Source organism: Formica exsecta, unplaced genomic scaffold (genome assembly GCF_003651465.1).
Source record: "Formica exsecta isolate Colony F162 unplaced genomic scaffold, ASM365146v1 scaffold264, whole genome shotgun sequence".
Classification (NCBI taxonomy): Eukaryota; Metazoa; Arthropoda; class Insecta; order Hymenoptera; family Formicidae; genus Formica; species Formica exsecta.
Window position 1 is genome coordinate 31,172 of NW_021849905.1, and position 23,052 is coordinate 54,223.

The 23,052-nt window shown below is 41.5% G+C and overlaps 1 protein-coding gene and 1 pseudogene across 1 annotated transcript; both read left to right on the forward strand.

Moving 5' to 3' along the window:
• Positions 1 to 2,866: 2,866 nt before the first annotated feature.
• LOC115236921 lies at positions 2,867 to 5,443 on the forward strand (annotated as a pseudogene).
• Positions 5,444 to 10,890: 5,447 nt separating this feature from the next.
• Positions 10,891 to 13,937, forward strand: LOC115236919. Its single transcript, XM_029809657.1, has 3 exons — positions 10,891 to 10,906; positions 12,345 to 13,155; positions 13,226 to 13,937. The coding sequence occupies exons 1-3, from the start codon at positions 10,891 to 10,893 to the stop codon at positions 13,935 to 13,937; spliced, it is 1,539 nt and encodes a 512-aa protein (XP_029665517.1).
• The last annotated feature ends 9,115 nt before the right edge of the window (positions 13,938 to 23,052 follow it).

Consider the following 23,052-nt stretch of genomic DNA (forward strand, 5'->3'; position numbering starts at 1 on the left):
GCGAGCCAACCTGGAAGTAGAAAGCGGTCAAGCGGGGATATAAGGCGGACCCCCAGCGGAGAAATTGTATATTTGTCTTTAACAACTGAATCCGTTTTAATTGCAGAAACACCGATTCAATAATCGATTGTGACTCATGATAACAGCAAATCCGACTTCACACTACATAAAATCGATTTACTTTTCATCTGCGAAATTATGGAATTTTTTATTAAGAGGGGTTATTTTTACCTATGGATTGACTATGATAAATTCCAATTCAATTGCATTAAAACAGGTTTAATTATAACTTATGAAATCGTATAATAATTTCGGATTGAGGTGGATGTATATCACCTAACATTAATCCGCCTGAAGCGTACTAAATTCGATTTGACTATTTTCAATCGGTTTTAATACCGTATTTTCGGTGCAGAAGTCCCGATCGATTCGGATTATTATTTTTTTAAATTCGTTTTAATCGACCATTTTCGGCAGGGTATACCCCGTCCCTGTTGATTCCAGGAAGCACATAATCGAGAACGTGTCTCTTTAAACTTTATTTCTTGGCTTCCCGGCTAGTCAACCGAGGATGGAGGGGAAATCAAACAGCTTCAAAGACGACATACTTTTTGATCCCTGGTATTGTTCCATAGCGTATTAATTGACAAGTTTATTTCGTTCCCGCTTAACATGTAAATTGCGATTTGTGTAAGTTATCATTGTAATAGTAATAACCTATCTAAGATGAACAAGATACAACATTATTTAAAGTATTTATCGCGCCAATGAAGACCAAAAAAAGGGTCGAAACGTCCGTCTTATTGTAATTTGATGAATGTTATTGTAATAAATTATTATTATTGTACGCGCACTAATTTCCGCGCTGACTCTAAGTTGCCATTTATCCATATTATTATTTTAATTTAACGCTATTCACGGTGTAACACAAACTTTACGTCAAGTAGTAGCAAATCTTGTTATACACGCTATAATAGCAAATTTACGACAAGAACAGAACAAATCTTATTGTACACGATATGATAACACATTTACGGAAAGAACAGAGCAAAGTATACTCTGGCACAACGAGACGCAAAATTCACACAAATAACAGAGCAAACCTTGCCATGCACGGCATGACAGCAAATTTACAACTTTACTTTATTACAAACTTTACAAAAATATAGTATAGCGAAAGACGGTTCGATTCCCGATTCAGCCACTTGTACCTCGCATATTTTTTCAGACCCGCAAATGTTGTTTTCTAACAATTATTTGTCGTCGTGAGGAAGTGTGTAAACGCCCTACACAGACACGACAGTGCCGCTGCCACGGAAGAGATGAATGCTGTCACAAATTGTTTGTAGTTGTTTGTAGTACAAGAATTTTTGTTTGTAGTTGAAAAATAAACAAATTATAAATTATGGTAAAACTTAAGATTAAGGGCGACCTCCCCGATTTTAATAACCTTGATATATGTTGTCAAGGTCATAATTCTGAGTAACTTTTTCTTCTAATTTAATCGTCGCTCGTTGCTTATTAAAAAGTTATTAACAAAAAAAGTTTGAAATATACTAAAGTACATGCATGGACAGGAAGCACGCGCGCGCGCGCACACACACACACACGGGGGGCCTTTGGCCCTCCTCCCGCACCCACCCCGCCGGTAGGCAGGGTGGACCTCGCTTTACAATGTAGCATGTACTTTGTAGCCAGATAGCCAAGAATGTTAAAATCACGTTTTGCCAAAGCTTTGCGACAAGGTGTGCTTTAATTTTGACAACAATTTTGTAGCAAACATTTGTCTTGTTTTGGTTTGTCAAAAAGTTTGAAGCAAATTGACGGCAAAATTTTTCGTCTCACGATGCTGTAAATAATAGGAAAAGGCTTGCCCGTAAATTTTACGCATAGAAGAACACGTATGATGCTATTCACGGTGTAACACAAACTTTACGTCAATTAGTAGCAAATCTTGTTATACACGTTATAATAGCAAATTTACGACAAGAACAGAGCAAACCTTATTGTACACGATATGATAACACATTTACGGAAAGAACAGAGCAAAGTATACTCTGGCACAACGAGACGCAAAATTCACGCAAATAACAGAGCAAACCTTGCCATGCACGGCATGACAGCAAATTTACAACTTTACTTTATTACAAACTTTACAAAAATATAGTATTCTGCCGATAGTTCGTTTGTTCATTACTATGCGACGCGCTATATGCATCCATCTCGTATTTGATTTTTAGTCATGAGAAGTATATAAAGCTTGCAAAGAGCAACTGGTAGAAGATTAAAAATATAATTATTTCTATCAGTTGAATTACTGATACAATCCCAACATAGGGAATTCAGATATTGGACGGATTGTTTCTCTTAGGTCGGGCAGATAAATGTCTGAAAAAGTTTAAATCATCTGTTTATTGTTTACTTAAAATGTAAATATATATAATTCATATATTCATCATATTATGAATTCATTTTCAATTATTCATATATTATCATCATCTCATAATTATAATAAATGTTATCTAAGACTTTGTCTGCGCGGTCGCATAGCTTCTAAACGACGCATCAAAGAACAGATTGTTGCACAAAAAAATAGTCCTCTTTGCGAGATTTATCGTTTCTCACACAGAAGTCCTGAATCATTCACCTCGTATAGAAAATTACCACAAATTTGCTATCACGCCATGCACAGTAAGGTTTGTTCTGATCTTGTTACAAATTTGCTCTCATACCGTGCACGGCAATGTTTGCCCTATTCTTGCCACAAATTTGCTGTCATCCCGTGCACAGCAAGGTTTGTCCTGTTCTTGCCACATATTTGCTGTCATGCCGTGCACGGCAAGGTTTGCTTTATTATTTGCATAAAATGTGCATCACACTATTGCGTCAAGCCTTGCCAGCAAAAGCTAAGCTTTTTGCGGACACACCTTGTCACAATTTTGCTGTAAAGGCATGCTCGGGTTTGCTGCAAACTTTGCGCAAAGTTTGCATCATTTTGCTTGCTGGGTAGTAACAAGCAATTGAGGTTAGGTTGCTCCTTATTTTTTATTTATTTGTTATATTGATTTATTTGTTATATTGTGTTAATTTGTATTTCTTATATTGTAGTTTCTTATGAACTCTGTTAGTCTCATACACCTGTGGTGTGTGCGAGACTATTTGTCAGAAAGATGAATTGTATCGTCATCCTTGCTTGGAGGGATATAATTATAAATTTATGTGGATGAAAATTTATATATTTATCCTCAATGCGGTGAGTATTAGTGACATTTTCTTAATACATATTTTGTAAGTAGCATTAGTGGATGCTGTAATTGCAGATGACGGACAAATTATCCGCAAGAGTTTGATAGACGGTGCGGAGGTAATTGTGATGGAGACCATCCAGATCCCAAATAAATCTGTTTCGCTAAACCAAGAGGATTGGCAAAACAGAAAGATTGTGGAAGAGGAACAACTCATCGAGGAAATTCACAAGCGTCCCGCGCTGTGGAATTTTAAGCTTCCTCTTATACAGGATGTCTGGTAATAGACGGATCACTTCTCGTGTGCAGATAGAGCGGATTAAACCGAGTAGAAAAGTCCTGTACCATTTTGCGATCTTCACAATAATTAATGAAATATTAATTAAAAAGATCGACCAATCCGCGCGAGTAGAAGCGCGTGGCGAAGCAGTGGGAGGGGCGTTTTTCAAAGGACAATGGCTATGTACGAGCGGTGCGTAACGCTGAAGTCCTGCCGCTCACGAGAGGTGATCCGTCTATTACCAGACACCCTAGAACGAAGCCTGCAAACAAAAAAAAGCTTCGGGAAGAAATATATGCATCGATGAACGGTAACACATTTATAATTTCCACATTCATAACTTAACTGGAATAAAATTTATTGTACCATTCATTGTACCATTGAACATATTTTTATCTTTTCTAGGTACAATGGACATTGCAACAATGAAAAAAATGGAAATCTCTGTGTGATTCTTTCAGAATCCACAAAAATAAACAGCACCAACCGAGTGGCTCAGCGGGAACACAAAAAAGTACCTGGGTGCATTTTGAGCGGATGCAGTTTCTTTGCGACGTGCAGCTTGAAAACGAGTACGTTTGTACGAATTTACAAACGTACAAATGTATCTCAATGCAGCAGTATATTTTTATTTATATTTATCGAATACAAATTTAATGCAAAATTGTGTTACAGAACTACAACCAATATCCCAGTGTCTGAAAGCAACGAAGAATTCTATGATGACAGCAATATTTGTGATGGCAGCAGCAGCAGCAGTGGTCGTGGATCACGTATGTTAACTTACTAATTATTTTTTTATGAAGGGTATTGAGAAATGAAAAACCAAAATTAACCAATTTTTGAGAAATTTTATCTTTTAACACGAGATTTTAAAATTTCCATTTTTCGAAAATCAATCCTTAATGTCCATTGAGAAATTTTGATTAAATTAAGAAATTTTAATTGTAACATCATTTTAAATGCCAGTACAAAAATGAATCAAATAATTTACCAATCAGTATGAACTTTTTTGGCATTTTTTTCCAATTTTCTACTACCTAGTATTTTTTATTTGATTTACAAATATAATTTAAATGTACATGAAATACAGGATCTGAATATGGTTGTATGTTGTAATAAGCGTCGCCTCAGTATGGATGATTCTGTTGAAGGAATTTTCGATCGATTTGCTGAGTCCCTCAATCAACCAGTCTCAGTCAATCTGCCACCGTTTATGCTTCCTCCGCCACCACCGCCTGACAAAGCAGCTTTATTTGGCAACCTTATTGCTGCTCAACTTAAAGAAATCGATTCCCAGTTACTAGACAATACAATGTTGCAAGTGATGAAACTTATAAATGATGCAAAAAAAAATGATCAAAAATATATTTATATTTGATATTTATAATTTATTGAATTTTATTTATTTAATAAATTTTTTATACGAATTTACGCATTTTTATTGACATCTATATCATTGTATTTTACCTGAAAGTGTTTCAAATGGATAACTTGGAATTGATAAGGAATCAATAATTTTTAACAAAAATAGGCTTTTTTAGATTATATAATTTAATTATCTAATTATACATATGTGTAAAAACCATTTTTTTAATTTTCTTTTATTTGGTTCTATTATTTTGCCATGGCACTGCTCCCTCGTTATTAAAATAACGGCAAAATTCATTTCAAATTTCCATGCATTGTTTAGAACTCATGTTCGATCCGCAGTTTGAAATATCCTTGAATGCACATCCATCTTCCATAATGGTTTGTCAAGACCCTGGTTTATACCCATTCGGATAGTGTAGATCATCTACATCGATTAAACACGGAGGCACATATGCATCTCTATCAATGTCCTGTCGGCGAAGCCAATTATGGTGACAAACAGTTGTCTGAACCATTAGTTTTGCATTCTCAGGACTGGCGATGATTGGTTTTCTATATACTCTCCATTAACTGGCGAGTATACCAAATGTATTTTCGATCACTTGTCTCGCACGACTCAGACGGTAATTGTACACATCTTGTTCTGGTGTAAGGCCACCTCTACCTGAATATGGACGAAGCAAGTATGGCTTTAAAGGGGAAGCTTCGTCTCCTACAAGACATGGCAAAATAGGTCCTCCTTCTCCAATCGCTGCTGGCTGGGGAATATTCATTCAGCCTTCATCGAATGCTTTCCCTATAGCGCTGTCTTTAAAAATGCCACCATCACTTCGTCGTCCATAAGTCCCAATATCCATAAAACGGATTACGTAATTTGCATCACAAATAGCCATGAGTACTATGCTGTGAAAGTGTTTATAATTATAAAATGATGATCCAGCATTATTGGGACACTAAAAGTGAGAATTATTATTTCAAATTGTATTTCTTGTTAAATTATATCGTATGACAACATATGATGACTGACAATGAATTTACATACTTGAATGGTGACGTGCTTGTCATCAATAGCTCCAATGCAATGAACGAAATTCCATCTTTCGTAATCATTGGCGATATCCAGCCAGTCTCTTTCTTCAAGTCGGCCTGGAAGAACCAAAGGGCACAAAGAATCCCAAATTGCTTCGCATATTTCGCGAATAATAATTCTCGCTGTTGTCACTCCCACGAGATATTGATAGGACATCGATATCATGGAGTCCCCGGAAGCAAGATATCTACAATATTTCATAATAACATAATATTCATGCATTAAACAGAAATGTACAACATTGTTATATACATTTAAAAAAACACAAAGTTCAAAAAAATTATATTTGGATCAATCCAAACAAACCTCAATGTTAATGCCAATCGTTCAGCTGCACAGTGGGCCGGAAGACCCGAAAAAGTGGCCAAAATTAATAAAATAAACTAATCTCTTTCATGCACCCTATAGGTGAGATTTTTGGAGTCACTGATTCCGAATCTGATATCAAAAATTGTAAATTCAAAATTGCGGATCCAATATGGCTACCAAAATTACCTTTTTGAATCGAATATGCATGAAAGTCGGTACTAAAGAGTTTTTGGGATCGCTGATTTTGAATCTGATGTCAAGAACTGTAAATTGAAAATGGCGGATTCAATATGGCGACCAAAATTATTATTTTTTATTGATTATGTTCTTGAAACACGGTACTTAAATTGTAGACAATAATTTGGGGTGCTTTTTTAATGTGAGTCCCCTTGCCTCTCACAATTCTTCATGCTTTTTTGCTGCGAGTCTCCTCGCGCCTTTTCTATGAACTACTCTTCTCCTGATAACTCTATCTCATCTAAATTTGGCATGAGTTCTGAAAAACCAGATAAATCTTCCTGAATTTCATCCTTAGAAATAATGCTGCTTGTTGCATCTGTATCAGGAATTGAAAAAGGCTCTAGAACATCTGGGGAGAAGGGCAGTCGTTTCTGGTTTTTAATACATTTCAAGGCTTATGGATGACACTATTGGATCTGAAGTATCCATTACACGGTAGAAGATATCTTCAAGATTTGTTTTACGACTATGTTTTCTACTGTGATCCTTCCTATATCTCTTGTAGTCTTTGTTCCTGGCTTCCGACGCTTCCTCGCCAAGCATTCCGACAGGCAATAAGCTTGTTGAAATAATTTGCATCAAGGTCTTATGCACTGTCGATGGCATTGGATACCATGGATAGCACTTGATATATAGCTCAGCTGTAGCATGGGATAGTTTTTCGAAACGATTAGGATCGAGTGGAAGCTGGCAAGACAAAGCAATAAGAATTGTCTTAAATTTGTGTATTAGCTGGCGATCTAGATTAAGACAATCAGCAAACAAATCTGGATTTTCGAAAGCTCGATGAGCTGTATTCCCATCATTGTTGGTACTGCCTCCTCCAGATTTGGGCTTATCGGCTTTCAGCCCTAGCTTTTCCCAAATAATATTTTGGACCACTTTCTTTCTTATAGCAAATTCTCTTTTATCTTCTGCTGATCGTACCTGCCATTTATTAATGATGATTCTGTAAGATATATAAAGGCAGCATTCAAAAAATCTAATCCACGCATGAAGTGGACTAATTCCATGCTGCAATGACTGCGGATCAGCCAGAAACGTTCCTTTGTCTTTATTTGATAGATCATTGAAGTATTCAGGCGTTGCATGACAAATTGGACAGCTCTGAGATGATTTAATATTAGTAGTAGCGTTCAGCACTTTGCCGTTTATTAAGGTCAATAACAAAGAAAAATGAACCCGTATGGTACTATCTTCCACGACAATCTCAAAAATGTTCAGTTTTTTTATTTGATCCTCTATCAACTGTTTTTGTCTAAAGATAACGTCTATGGATTCTTTTACAAATTCGAGCTTTATCGGGCGACAAAACCTCGAAGATTGTGGTGCTCGATTATTCCATAGTATAAGACCAGTCGACGTAGCTAGTCGAAGAGGAATGACAGTAGTCGCGAATAAACTTTCGTCGCTCATATTTTCTTTGCTCTGCCATTTTTGTTGATAAGCCGAATGTCCTGTACTTCCATCGAATCCCCAGGTACACGTTAGCACGGTGTCAATTTCCATACAGTCAGTTCTTTGCAGAGTTTGAAGTATGACTGTGGCTTGCATATCCATTATATATAATAATCCGTTTTGCAGTGTGATTTAAAAGCGGTTGTACTGCTACTTCAGCTACATTTTCGTGAATCGAAATTGTTTCTTTCGGCGGCCTACACTTTTTCTTAACTGCCCTGACATCATTATAAATTGGCCAAATATCTGCTCCGCAAGACTTTGATTCTAAGCGCATATTTAAATAAGAGCTTCTGGAAAGACAATTATCTAATATGAATGCCAAGGCTTCCTCAAGAGTTTTTTTGATTATCGTAGGGTTCAATATATCCAGCAATTTCCTTATTTTTGCAGGACGTTGTGGACTTTTTGAAATTTCCTTCAGAATTGCGATTAAGTCCTTGTGACCCGATTGTCTTGCCGCATGACGAAAAGCCATTACGATTCTTAAAGGATCATGCTTGCATTGGGCACTAATATCGGCAGATTCTCGTCGTTGCAAGCGCTTAGATTTATTTTTGAATTCTATAGAAGAACGACCAGGGCGTATTTCAGAAGAAGGTTTTTCTATATTATTTGTTATATTTAAATCAGGAATTTTGAACTCGGAATTCAACTATTCCTCATTCAGCGGATTAAATTTTTTTATCATTCTCTTAGCAGCTACGAATTTTTCATTCCGCTTTGACTGAAGTGCGCTGACAGTCTTTCTTAACTTTTGCAGATTGTCTGGCATTACATCTCCTATATTAACTTTCATTTTCGATAATATCAAGAGACACGGTAGTGTCTCGCGCCAAGTTCATGCGAAGCTGCGAGATACTCCGGGTATCTATACGCGAATCGGACAGTTGAGAGTACCTTAGATTATCAGATCTGAATAACGGCTGAACCGATCGAATTCTTGATAGGCTTAATCGATAGCTTGGGTTTGATTTATATGAAGAAAATGTCTTTATTTTCGCTCTACATGTTCTATAAGCAGAGATATTACGACGCAAAGTCGAAATGTGGAAATTTTCATTTAAGAAACGTCACTGTCACCGTCGCCCTAATACGTGTATACACGTACACAACACATACAAAGAAATATAGTGGTATCGCGCTACACGCATATACAGGGTGTCCTAGACCACCGTACACCCCTTTTCTTTCAAAAACTAAGCATTTTAGAGAAAAACGTTAATTCCATTTAAGAAATTAAAGGTGTCCTTAATTTGACCTTAACGATGCCATCCAAGGTCAAACCAATGACACCATCTTATGTTTCCCTCAAAACCATACAATTTTTGTTCAAAACGTTTTACTCTAAAATGCTTAGTTTTTGAAAGAAAAGGGGTGTACGGGTGGTCTAGGACACCCTGTACACGTATACACAATACATGCAATATACAAATGTATTAATGTCGTACAGTTCATGCGCTCGACAGAAGATCGCACTACTATCGGCGCTCTACGTTATCGGCGCTCTATGTTAGCAGCCGTATTCTTCCTTTCTCGCTCTTTTCCGTTTTTTCTCTTTCTCTCTCCTTTCTCTTTTCATTTTGCTCTTTATCGCGTTCTCGAGCAATTCGATATTGCTTATTGATTGAGTGTATACGCGATATCTAATATATGAATTGTTAATTAAAAGTAAAGCTCGACCACACGAACAAAGTTGCACGAGATACGCGGAAGGTTATTTTATTATGTATGATATACCGATGATAACTATCTGTAATCCGTATACCGACTATATCGTTTGATATGTCAAATATTATCCGCATACCGACTACATCCTTTGTAATGTCAAATATTATGTATATAGATAAACAAAATGGTTATGCATACATGTTTATGTATACATGTGTATAATTTTATATATATAGTATTCCTAGAACATGTAGAGTAAAAAATGAAGACTTTTCGTATCGTATATATATAATTTATTATTTGAATAGGGGAAAAAAACCTAAAGAATATTTACGAAACCTTTTCGATTTATTTGGTTTTGTACAGATTTACTATAAATTTATTATTGTTAATAATACTATCTTATATTTGTATTTATTTAAAGATGTTAACATATACTACAAAAAAAATGATATCCCTAAAAACTTACCTTTTTAAAAAAGGTATAAAAAAAGCGCCAAGTACACGCGCCACTTGTGAAAAACTGTATTTATATATATTTATAAAATAGTGTTATTTTAAATTATTGGAAATAAAAACTTATAAAAATATTTTAACCAAAAAGAAATTGTATAAATATATCCTACAAAAATAATGATATCAACAACTTGCGCCAAATTAAATATATTTCTATAAATTAAATTTATTATTTGTTGGTTTTAATATATACATTGAAAATTAGCAGCGCCAAGTTTTTTTAATTAAATTTTTTAGTTTTTTAATTAAATAAGATAAAATATGTAATTATTTACAATGTATTTTTCTAAATAATTATTTTTTTTACACTAATTGATTTGTCTCATTATTCTGTACATAAAAGTATTATGGTAAGATTATCGAAAATTAAATATTTTACGAGGTATTTTATTTTTTATATCAAAATATGTCAGATTAAGATATGACCCTCTCGATGGCGGGCCACCTTGATGTGGTAAAAGGGCTCCCCTGAAGCTTCCTGCAGCATTGCAGGAAGTGGAAAGGATCTAAGAGCTTGCCTAGGGGAAGGAGAACCCCGAAACAAATCCGGAGGCTGGCCCGTGAGCGGGGAGGTTCGCACCCTTGCACCGGATAGAGGAGCAAACTTCGATAAGAAAACCGTTGGGGATTAAGGGCCTGGATGGGTTTTTCTTTTTGTGGGGTGGGTTTGGGAATTAAGGGTAGGGTTTTCTGAGGTTTTGGTGTGGATGGGTGTAACTCCAGGTATGCGGAGTTGGTTTCCAGTGAGGTAATAGAGCTACGCCGGCGGGGAAGTCTTCCCTAGTAGGTTTAACCATGCCGGACAGGTCTAGGAGATAGGGTCCATTAAAGCGTACTTAGAGGATAGTGGCCCTTAAATCAAATCCACTCCTCGTAGCAGAAGGTGTCAAGATACCGTGCCGAGACGCTCATGGCCGCAGCGAGGGGAATTGTGCGGTCGCAAACGGTTCCCCCGGGGAACCTGTCGAAACCCCGGGGTATCTAGGCTTATCTTGGCAAGGCGGCTCTACCAAGGCGGACAGACTGCGACCACACTCGTGGGACAAATATGAAGTGTAATAATTCTAAAAACCAAAAACATAACTGGGGAAAGGGGGTGAGACCCGTTCGTGTCTGGAAGTTCCAGCCAACACGGAGGCTAGCTTAGAGGAAACGACCGACGCAAGCCCCGCATCTACGTCGGTAGGTACGACCAACAGTGCCAAAGTCGGAAGTAGCAGAAACGCGGTAAGAGACAGAGTGCAGCCCTACTCCACCAAGGCCTGCACAGTCAGTTTCGTTGCCACAGATGCCGCTACAAGAAAAGGGTGGAAGATGAAGGGAGAAGCGGGGAAAGATCGGGGGGAACGGTCGTCGTCTGTACGATCCCGTAGCCCCACCCCGCAGGGAGAGGCTCACTTGCGCACAGTACAATTGGACACGTTGCAATTGCACACTGTGATATTAGACACATAAAGTTGCGCACCGTTCGATTGGACACATTTCACTTGCGCACAGTTCGTTTGGACACATTTCATTTGCGCACCGTTCAATTGGACACGTTGTTTTTGGACGCAACACATGTTTTTGTATAATTTGGAATACATATACACGCATGTATAATTTTGAAATTTTTTGACATTTATTATTAACTTTATTTGATAAATAAATGTTTGTTACAGTTCGTTTACACACATTTCGTTTACACACAGTTCTTTTGCGCACATTTCTTTTGCGCACATTTCTTTTGCGCACATTTCTTTTGCGAACATTTCTTTTGCGCACATTTCTTTTGCGAACATTTCTTTTGCGCACATTTCTTTTGCGAACATTTCTTTTGCGCAAACGGTGCGCAAATAAAATGTGTCCAAACGAATTGTACGCAATTGAAATGTGTCCAATCGAACGGTGCGCAACTTTATGTGTCTAATATCACAGTGTGCAATTGCAACGTGTACAATTGTACTGTGCGCAAGTGAAGACTTCTCCACCCCAGAGAGAAAAAGAAAAAAGGAAGAGGAAGAGTCACATTCGCAGGAAACGTTAACTCCTGCCTGTGGCCTCCATCTTCGAGGCGGTGACAGGCTCTGTCCATCCGAATGGCGAAGACAGCGATGCCTCTTTTACGTCGGCGAAAACTGATGTCCAAAAGAAGAGAGGCAAAGGACGCCCCGAACAACAGGGGAGTATAGGCGCAAAAAAGAGAGGGATACCAAACGCGCCGAAGAGGAGGATTTTCGACGAAAGCTGGAGATATACGATCCCACCGTCAGACCGTCCGATACAAGGGCGAGATCCAAGTTGCTGTCAGAGGCCGAGATTATCGAAGAGTTTAAGGAAACTCATACATTGGCGATCTCAGCGGTGGCCCTTGAGGCGGCAATAATCGACAAAGTTGCCGAATGCTTAAAGGACCTAGAGGGCACGAATGTCCGTCGATTAAGGGAGGCGGCAAGGACGATTTCTGCAGTCACCACTATAGCGACTCGCGCGCAGCAAGGTGATGCTGTAGTAGCGGAGACGGAGATGGGATCCCTCCGTAGGGAGTTGTGCTCACTCCGCTACGAAAATCAGAAGATGAAGGAGAGAATGCAACACCTACTCACCCAGTCTTCAGCGGAGGCCCCGCAACCTCAAAAGCTCCCAAAAGTTATCTCCAACGTGGTAGTTAGAGAGAGTTGCGTGATGGAGAGAAAGAGACCTCCGATTCCAGAGAGGAGAGAGGAAACAATACCCTCCGCTCCAATGGAAGAGGAGCAAGAAATTATGGAGTTAGAACCACTCCCATCTACGAACAGTGCTACTGAGACAGCCTTTAAGATCCCCAAGGTTCCCCCCAGGGTCCCTAAAGCACCACCAAGCGCTGCAAAAGTCAAGATCCCTCCCCCTCCTTCTCTCACTGCTGCATCCCAAACAGAGATGGATGGAACAGCGAGAAGACTGGAGGAAGAACTGACGGAGAGGATAAATTCCCTCATAGCAGAGAGAGAGAGGTTGAGAAGCAGCTTCGGTTTAAATCCGACATCTGCAATCAACAGAGGAAAGGTCCTGTCTCCCCCTCAGGGGAAGAGCAAAAAACAAGGGAAAGGACGGCAGCAGCGGAGAAACCAGAGGCCTCCCCAATACCGCCAAGCAACGGGCCGAAAAAAATCACGAGAAGGGGACTATAAGCCCCCAATCCTCATCCACTCAGCCCGCGGGAGGAAACCCTCCAACTTCCTCGCACTCTCCAGAAGCAGAGTCCTGGACGGTGGTCACAAGTAGTGGGAAAGCCAGGAAGGGAAATCCCGCCCCCTTTTCTCTCCCGACAGGCACTAAGACCTATGCGGAAGTTATGAGAGAGGGAGGGAAAAAGGCGACTTATGCCGGCGCCAAAAAGCAACCGGCCGCGCCTAAAGGAAAAGGAGGAGCCCCTGAAGTTTCCCCTCGTAAAAGGGGACCAACAAAGGGCAACAGGCAGAAGGTGGCGGTCAAACCACCGAATACAAAGAAAAGGAAGATCCTTCGAACCGCAGATGCCTCTGTTGCGTGCCCAGAGGGAGAGTACGAGGAGGTAGTAAGAAATCTCCGCAGCCAGATTAAAATAAAGGAGCTGGGGATCTCTGGCCTCAGAGCCAGGAGAGCTTTGTCTGGCGCCCTCCTCTTCGAAGTACCAGGAAGGAAATGCAAAGGCGGAAATCTTAGCTTCCCGGATGAGAAAAGTCCTACAAGGGAAGGAAGGGATAATAATCTCCCGCCCCACAAAGAAAGCGGAACTGAGAATTCGCGACCTTGAGGAATCCATAGAGGTTTGGGAGATCGCGCAAGCTGTTGCAAAGATAGGCTCTTGTGGATAGCTACAGGTGAAGGTTGGAGCCGTCAGGAGAGCTCCAAATGGCCTAGGCTCAGTCTGGGTACAATGTCCAGTGGCGGTCGCAAACAAGATAGTCGCTGCTGATAGGATCCAAATAAGCTGGATCATGGCCCGAGTAGAGATGCACGCCCCCTCCAATGTGTTAAATGCTTGGAACGGGGACACGTGCAGTCCAACTGCAGTAGCGGAGTTGATCGCAGTCGACGATGCTACAGATGCGGAGACGCTGGCCATGTGGCCAAGGATTGCCAGTTCTCTCCCAAGTGCCCAGTCTGTACGGACCTGGGGAGACCCGCAAATCACAGAGCGGGCCTGCGCACCTGCGCCTAAAAAACATAGAAAGAGGTTAGAGGTAGGAGGCGCGGTTAGAATGACAGTCACTACTGTGGCTAAGAAAACCGCGGACGCCCCCGTTGCCGCGGTCTCTCAGACAAAAGAGGGACCCGCGGTAAAACAGAGGGCGTATAAGCCAGGTCCAAAATCGTCTAAAAGAACGATAGAAGACAGAGGGACGGAGTCAGATCCAGGGAGTTATTTGAACCTTTCCAAAAGAAGCATCAAGGAACCGGAACAGAAAGAAGAAGAGAAGGCTCAGATGGACGTCGACATCGCCATGACGTAAGAGGAGACATCGGTGGAGGCCGGATCTGTCAACAAATAGTATGGCAGTCCGAATCCTCCAATCAAATTTGAATCATGCCCGGGGGCACAAGATCTCTTTATGCAGACACTCGCGCAGCATGATTTTAGTTTGAGGATAGCTGCGGAGCCGTACCGTGTCCCAGATAAACACCCATGTGGCACATGTACGCGGTTTGCGCTTGTGTGCGTTACCCCTTCCATTGCTGAGCCGTGAGCCGCGGGACCCGTTTCTGGCATCACTGTCTGGGCCCACGCGGTAAGCCTTTTCAGGAAGAGGATCGGGAATTGGAGGGAACTGTTTCAGGAAATATCTGTACCAATTTTCTCGAGTCTGGTCTTCGTGAAAATCTGACCCTTTTTCGGTATCGAAAGATTTCTGTTCGAAATCTTCCGGTTCCTCTTTGAGGTCTGGTCATTCCTCTACGAAGTCCTAGAGGGCTTCCTTAATGTCGTGCGACGCGAGGCGTGAAGAGGAAGGGGGAGTAGGAATTCTCGACGGTTGATGATCGAGAGAAGGTGAATAATCGAAGGGTGGAGGGGGAGTAGGAAGATTTGTCGGGTGAGATTGTTCAGAAAAGGCAGATGAATAATCGAAAGGAGGAGAGAGAGTATAAATTCTCAAAGGTTGAAAATGAAAAGTCTATTGAGTACTGACAAGTAACACTAGGGAAGCGTCATACGGCGATTTTCCTGAAACTTGGCATACAAGTAGTACATGGAAAACTATTAGACACGTATATTGTTATATCGGCCCGAAAGCCGTTTGAAGGGTAGAAATCACCCTTATCTATTTTGGGGGTAGGTTCGACTATTTCACGAATTATTTTTACGATTGTTGCAAAATCAGGTAACTAAGGGTTTTTGGGGTCGCTGATAACGAATCTGAAGTCCGTTTTTAAGAATTCAAAATGGCGGATCCAATATAGCGGTCGCATTTTTTCAAAAGTTTTACTCCCTGTCAAAAAGTGCGAAAATTGCAAAAAAGTAAGAAATGAGCGTAACTTTGAGGCGAATTTGTAGCAAAAAGGTCCTAATCGAGAACTACCCCTAACAGTAACGAAACATCGAAAACCATCCCTACATGTAGTGATGCATATAAAAATCAATCAATCCTTAGCGCTACCCAGAATGAACGACGTGGACGTGATAGGGTTCTCATCCCATTGGGGTGCTTTTTGAACATGAGTCCCCTTGCCTCTCACGAATCTAGGTGCTTTTCGACTTACACTTTAAATTTAGTGCAGTAATGTGGAGAGTTAGCGTTTGTTACGGCAAAGAAGTGCTGCATGCACATTGATGTCATACACCAAGCACATTTAATTATTGCAATATCATTGCAGAGTTCACATGTGCCATTGCAGTTTTTCAAACAGAAATCTGCAGGGGCTTCGCATTTGTCGGGTTTTTCTGCAATATACCCACACTTCCACCAAGCGTATCGAAATATATTCTTAAATCTGGGCGAGGAAAACTGGTTATGTATTAAAGACTGTATTTTGAGGATGTTATTCCTTAAATGTAAATTTACATCACAGTTATACAGCATGACAATATCAGAAAATTGTCTTAAAAAATTCTTCCAAGGTCTAAAAGTGTAAACGTCCAGCGGTTGAATTAAACCAGTGGTTCCAGCGGGAATCGTAAAAATTTGGACGTTTTTATTGTCTTTATCAATATTGTCAAACTTTTCTCAGTCTGGCCAGTCCAAGAATCTAACAAAAGAACAGAGTTTTCCCCGGTGTTTAGTAAAAAAACGTTTGCGAACCAATTAATGGCAAGGTCGGATGTTAATTTGCCTGATTTTGATGCAAATACGACAATATTGTCTGCTTTGTACAAAGTTTTCTCAACGATTGGTCCAAATTTACCACTAGTCTCTTGCAGGACTATTAACGGAGATTTAAAGGGGACTTTAAATCTCCGTTGGCAGAAACGATTGGCTGAATAGTGTAGCTGTGCGTCAAAGAATTCAAAGATTGCGCTAAACACTCGACTTTCAATGATCCTTTTAAAGCAAGCGTGCGACCTGCATGCGTTTCTAAATTGAACCCCGATTGATCGGAATTATAGACATTGTCTTCACCTACCAACACGATCTCTGATTTTACTCTAGAAATAAATTCGCTTGATGCTTGTAATAATTTTTCCTTTGACGATATTTGTTTTTTAGTCACAAATTTATTTATCTTTCTCGATACAATTCCATGATTCACTTTAAAATTATGTACCCAAAATGTGGAAGCAGTGAATAATGTCGGTGACAAATTGATTTCTTCTCTAGCCCGTAAAGCCCATCTTTTTATATCAATGTCATGAATAGAAAGCGATCTTTCAGAGGAAATTTTGAATTGATCCAAAACATACTTCGAAATTTGTAATAATTTTTCATTGCTCGTGCCACCTTCTTTAATTTGTGCCTCCCACCTATACAATGACCTCAAACCAGAAACTTTCTTAAATCTGTGCTGAACTGACTTTAAAGGCAAAGCTTTTGTCTTCCCGGAACGCCAAAATTGTACAGCCTTTGTTTTATATTTGATATCAATATCAATTATAGTTTTCTTGCAATCCTTTATTGATTCTTCGAAATCACTTTGAGAAACCTCATCAACAGGAATTGCTTCAGGATATACACTTTCTTCATTAAAGCTTAAAGTATCAATGCTTTCGACAAATATCTGTGCATCTATAGCATCTTTAATTAAATTCTCCAAATTAGCTGCAAAAGATTTTTCCTCGTCTGTAATAACTGAATACACATCATATTCAGGAGAACTAAAACTTCTTTGTAATAAAAGAACAATGTTTCTTGGATTCATCGACATTATCTTTACAGGTACTTTAAATCAGTGCTCGGAATTAGTTGCCCTTTTCGGTCGGATTTCTGAAGCGAGTAGTGAGGGTCCCCCCACTACCGTTCGAGCCTCGACAGCCGAGCCGCCGATCGCGCGGGTAACGCTGTGCCTCACACAGGAGCGTCTCTACAGGGTGATTCAAAACAACCTTCTGTCCTTACAATGTCATATACTTGACTCAATTCTAAGACGATTTTTCCTTTGCCAAAATTTTTTCCGAGGCTTAGTTTTCAAATTATAAGCCAAAATAGTTAACGAATTACGGGCCGCGTACGCGAGGCAGGCAGGGGCGGCGCAACTCACCGTCCAACCAATTAATGGCAAGGTCGGATGTTAATTTGCCTGATTTTGATGCAAATACGACAATATTGTCTGCTTTGTACAAAGTTTTCTCAACGATTGGTCCAAATTTACCACTAGTCTCTTGCAGAACTATTAATAAAGGGGACTTTAAATCTCCGTTGGCAGAAACGATTGGCTGAATAGTGTAGCTGTGCGTCAAAGAATTCAAAGATTGCGCTAAACACTCGACTTTCAATGATCTTCAAACGGCTTTCGGGCCGATATAACAATATACGTGTCTAATAGTTTTCCATGTACTACTTGTATGCCAAGTTTCAGGAAAATCGCCGTATGACACTTCCCTAGTGTTACTTGTGAGTCCGAAAATTCTATTAGATTTAAATTTTCGTAGTTTGAATACAATATACCACGATTTTTCGTTCGAGACCAATATCGCATTATTTTTTTTATCGTATTCCAGTGTAATTTGTTGTATTTATCTAAATATCGACAAACGACGCCAACCGCATAGGCAATATCGGGACGTGATACAAATGACAAAAATAATAATGTGCCTACGGCTTCGCGATACGGTACTGTTGATTTTATAGTGTCTTCTACACTAGTTGCTTGCAGTTTTACGTGAGGATCCGCAGGAATCGACAATGGAGGTGCATCTATCATGATTGAATCGCGCTAACATACATTCAATGTATAACCGTTAGTTAATAAAAATTGAATTTTCTTGGCGATTTCGTTTTACTTGAATACCTAAGAAATTATCTGAATTCCCGTTTGTAATTTCGAATACATCGTGTATTTTCTTTAAAATATCAATTAGCAATTTTTTGTCCGTGGTTAAGATAAGACCATCATCAACGTACAATGCAATCATAATCTTACCGTTTTTTTTTCCTGAAAATATACGCATAGATCTGCACTAGACTGACAGAATCCAATTCGCTTCAGAAATGTATCGAATCGCTCATTCCAGCATCTCGCTGATTGTTTAAGTCCGTAAAGTGATTTTCGCAATTCACATACTACATCTTTATCGCATACTTTGACACCGTCTGTTAATTGCATATATATATCTTCTCAGAGTTCGCTGTTAATAAAAGCCGTTTTCACATCAAGTGACCGATTTCTAGATTTTCTTGTGCAGCTATTGCTAATAAGATTCGCACGGAATCATAGTGGACTACAGGTGAGAATACCTCATTATAATCAAAATCTTTCTTTTGAGAATATCCTTTACCGCAAAGGCGTGCCTTGTACCTGATTTTGTTGATACTTGGATCTTCTTTAATCTTAAATACCCAGTTGCATCCGATAGCTTCTTTATTCGCGGGCAAAGACGTCAATTCCCATGTTTCATTTTTTTCATGAGCTTTAAGCTCCTTGTTAATATTGAATTTCCATTTAATTGAGTCTTTACTTTGCATTGCTTTAGTATATGTTTTTGGTTCAATGTAAGATACCAGGCACGCTGTATAACGACACGGAGTTTTGATAGTTTCTCGATCTCTTAATCCGTATTTTATGGGTGTCCCTTCAACGTGGGATAATTGTACCAATCTTACCGCTTTGTTCTCGTTCGTGTCCTCGTCTTCAGAGACTGTTTCCGTTATTCATGGTAGCTTTATTTTTGATAGTAATCGTAGGGCCGGTATTTAGTTCTGACTTGACGTTACTAATAGTCTCGTTAAATGTTACATCACGTGAAGTTATAACTTTATCGTAATTTTTTGAATCATCTTGGTAGCCTACAATAATACATTTCTTTGATTTTGCATTAAATTTCTTACGAAATTTCTTGATAATATGCGTGTATACTATGCTTCCGAAAATTGTAATGTGCATTAAATCCGGTTTTTGTTGCGTCCATAATTTAAACGGAGTCTTTTCATTCGATATTGATGAGACACATCTATTTAAAATGTAAACCGCGATATGTACTGCTTCCGCCCACAACCTATGAGTTAAATTTTTCGCAAGTAACATTGTACGACCCGTGGGTTGAGCGCCTATCGGGCGCGTCTCCGGGCGGCGGATAGGAGGACGCCCAGGCTGCCTCTGGGTTTGACTACCCGAGTAGGCTCCTTATAGTAGTGACTATAACCGGCTCTGTGGGCGTAAAACCCTGTCTGGGGCTGGGAAGGCTACTGCCGCGGACCGACTCCCCAAGCCAAGCTGGGAGCTATCGTGGCGAAGGCTGCGTGGCACTGGGGGTGCAGTGTCGTGAACGATGCTTCTGGGGCACCGGGCGAAACCCCAAAGTATTTAGCCTTACTTGGGCATGCGGAGCTCTGCCCGGGCGGACTTTCGTCCCTAGCTTCTCATGGGACCAATTATGGATTTTAAAGAGTTAAATATTGATGAAGGTCTTGGACTGAGGGTGAGGGCTCGCGAGGGCCTCCACCCTCAGGGGTGGCGGCTTCGACTCCCGAACAGGCTCCTCAGGGCCCGGGAGGGAGCGGGGCCGTCGTCGGCGAAGCAGCGGTTCGTCGTAAAAGGAATCGCTGCGGAGCCGAGAAAAGGAGGGCCAGAAAAGACAGAGGGATGGCCTTAACCGGGTCAGATCCCTCTTCCTCTGGGTACATTTGAAACCATAAAACTTTTGTTTAAACAATTTTTTCATATTTCTTTTTGTTTCAATAATATTCGCTTCGGAATGTAAAAACCGATTTTTTCTAAGGGGTTGTTTTCACCCCTGAAACCGATTTTTAGCACCAACAAAAAATCGTTTTGTTATTAGGGACTACTACTCTATAATTATGCAAAGTTTCAGATTTTTTGAATTTTCGCGTTGCCGAAGGTTCCTTGTTAGACAGGGGGACTGCGGAGCCCAGATTAAGGGCTCGTGGGTGTGACTGGGAACTGGCGGCCAGTATCGTAAATCCCGAGAGAGTGAAGTGGGCTGTCAAAACCTTTAAACCGTTCAAGTCTGCTGGACCGGATGGGATTTTTCCGGCGCTCTTACAAGAGAGGCTCGGGCAGATCGGTGGCCGCTCACGCGGACCCTGAGAGCTTGTCTTGCTCTGGGCTACACGCCCAGAGCTTGGAGGCTGGCGAGGATGGTATTCATACCTAAAGTCGGCAGGACCTGCTGCACCTCTGCCAAGGATTTCAGACCGATCAGCCTGACGTCATTTTTTTTGAAGACGTTAGAGAAGCTGGTCGAGATCTGTTTGAGGGATATTGTCCTCATGCGACATCCGCTGCATGAGAATCAACATGCCTACAGGATGGGCTACTCTACGGAGACGGCGCTCCACTTTTTGGTTTCCCAAATTGAGAGAGATCTCATGGAGGGAGGCTACGCGATGGAGATTTTTCTGGACATAGAGGGTGCCTTCAACAACACCCCTCACGAGGTGGTTTGCAGGGAGGCAACGCTGCGGGGCGTTCCACACAGGCTGGTTCATTGGATCAGAGGTATGCTCCGGCGGCAAGTTGTAACGACGGTCGGCGCTGTCAGTGTCGGCGGCTGGGTGGATCGAGGGTGCCCGCAAGGCGGAGTGCTCTCTCCACTTTTTTAGTGCTTAGTAGTCGATGGACTACTCAACAAACTTAATGATAAGGGTTTCTTTGCGCAGGGATACGCCGACGATCTGGCAATTATCGTGCGAGGACCCTTTCTGGATATGCTCCTGGAACTCACGCAGAGTGCACTTGGAACGATAGAGGAGTGGTGTGACAGCACTGGCCTTTCGGTCAATCCCCAGAAGACGGAGCTGGTCATATCCACTCGCAGATACAAACTGGACACTGTAGTGGGACCTACCTTGAGAGGCATCAGATTGACACCGGCCGTGTCAGTGAAATATCTGGGGGTCATCATAGACAGGAAGCTGACATGGAAGGAGCACCTGGACGATCGGTGTAAAAGTGTAACCTCTTACTTCTGGCTGTGCAGAAGATCCTTTGGACAGACCTGGGGCCTCAGGCCAGGAATGGTCTACTGGATTTATATTGCCATTTTTAGACCTAGGCTGCTGTATGCTGCAGTAGTATGGTGGCCTAGGGTACAGTTAGCGTCGGCGAAAATATCGCTGGAACACCTGAGGGCTCTTATTTTAAGAGGAGCTCTTAGGGCTATGAGAACCACGCCAATTGCGGCAATGGGAGTGCTGCTCGGTATCGAGCCACTTTGTCACACGGTTGTCGCCGCTGCTGCATCGGCGGCTTACCGTCTGAGCTGTGAGGGAAAATGGAGGGGCGGCACCAGGCACACCAAACTTCCCGACGGAGTCCTTTCTCATCCTATTTTCAGTATGGGGCAGGACAAAATGCCAGCCATTCGTGCCCTAAAGGCGCCATTCAAAGTGTGCTTTCCGGAGCGAAAAGACTGGCTTAGGCCGCAAGGTCCGGTGCTGAAAAATGGGCTCATTTTTTTTACGGATGGGTCCAGGATCGGCTTGGGCTCAGGGGCTGGCGTTTACTGCCGTGGGGAAGGGATCAGTGAATCCATCCGGTCAATTTGCCACGGTCTTCCAAGCGGAGATAGTAGCGATCTTGTGCTGTGCACAAGGACTTCTCGCTAACAAAGACAGGGGCCAGCGCATCAGCATCTGCTCGGACAGCCAGGCGGCTCTGAAGGCCCTTGGTGCTCCGATTACTACCTTCAAACTGGTCTGGGAATGCAGAGGCACGCTGGAAGAACTTGCGAGGGACAACGAGGTTTCTCTGATCTGGGTGCCTGGGCACTCTGGTATCAAGGGCAATGAGGCGGCCGACCAGCTTGCTAGAGCTGGCTCGAAGACTGCGTTGGTAGGACCGGAGCCGGCGGTCGGAATCTCTCACAGCCTAGGCAAAAGGGAGATTGGTCGCTGGCTGCGGAACCAGCATTTGGCCTCCTGGAGGGGCGCGGCCGGATGCAGGCAAGCGAAGGCTCTCCTTGGAGATTCTCTGAGAGAGGGCCTCGCCAGCGGCATCAAAAAGCTAAGTAGACGAGAGTCCGGGCTAGTGACTCGCATTCTCACGGGGCACGGCACTCTCAATTACCACCTGCAGAAACTGGGCATCAGTATAAGGCCCAACTGCAGGAAATGTGACGCACCGGAGGAAACCAGCCTCCATGTGCTGTGTGACTGCCCGGTCTATGCCAGGGTCAGACTGGAACTGCTGGGCTCTGCTTTCCTGGAGCCCCAGCAGGTGGGTGATCTCCCAGGCAGGGCTCTCCTCCTTTTTTGGAGGAGATTGGGCCTGAATTGAGAGGTCGCTTATCGGAGAGGCACAATGGACTTTGTCTGCGT

Coding starts and splice junctions, on each gene's coding strand:
- LOC115236919 (XM_029809657.1), top strand. Junction 13,156..13,225: donor CTCATAGCAGAGAGAGAGAG/GTTGAGAAGCAG, acceptor TCTCCCCCTCAG/GGGAAGAGCAAAAAACAAGG.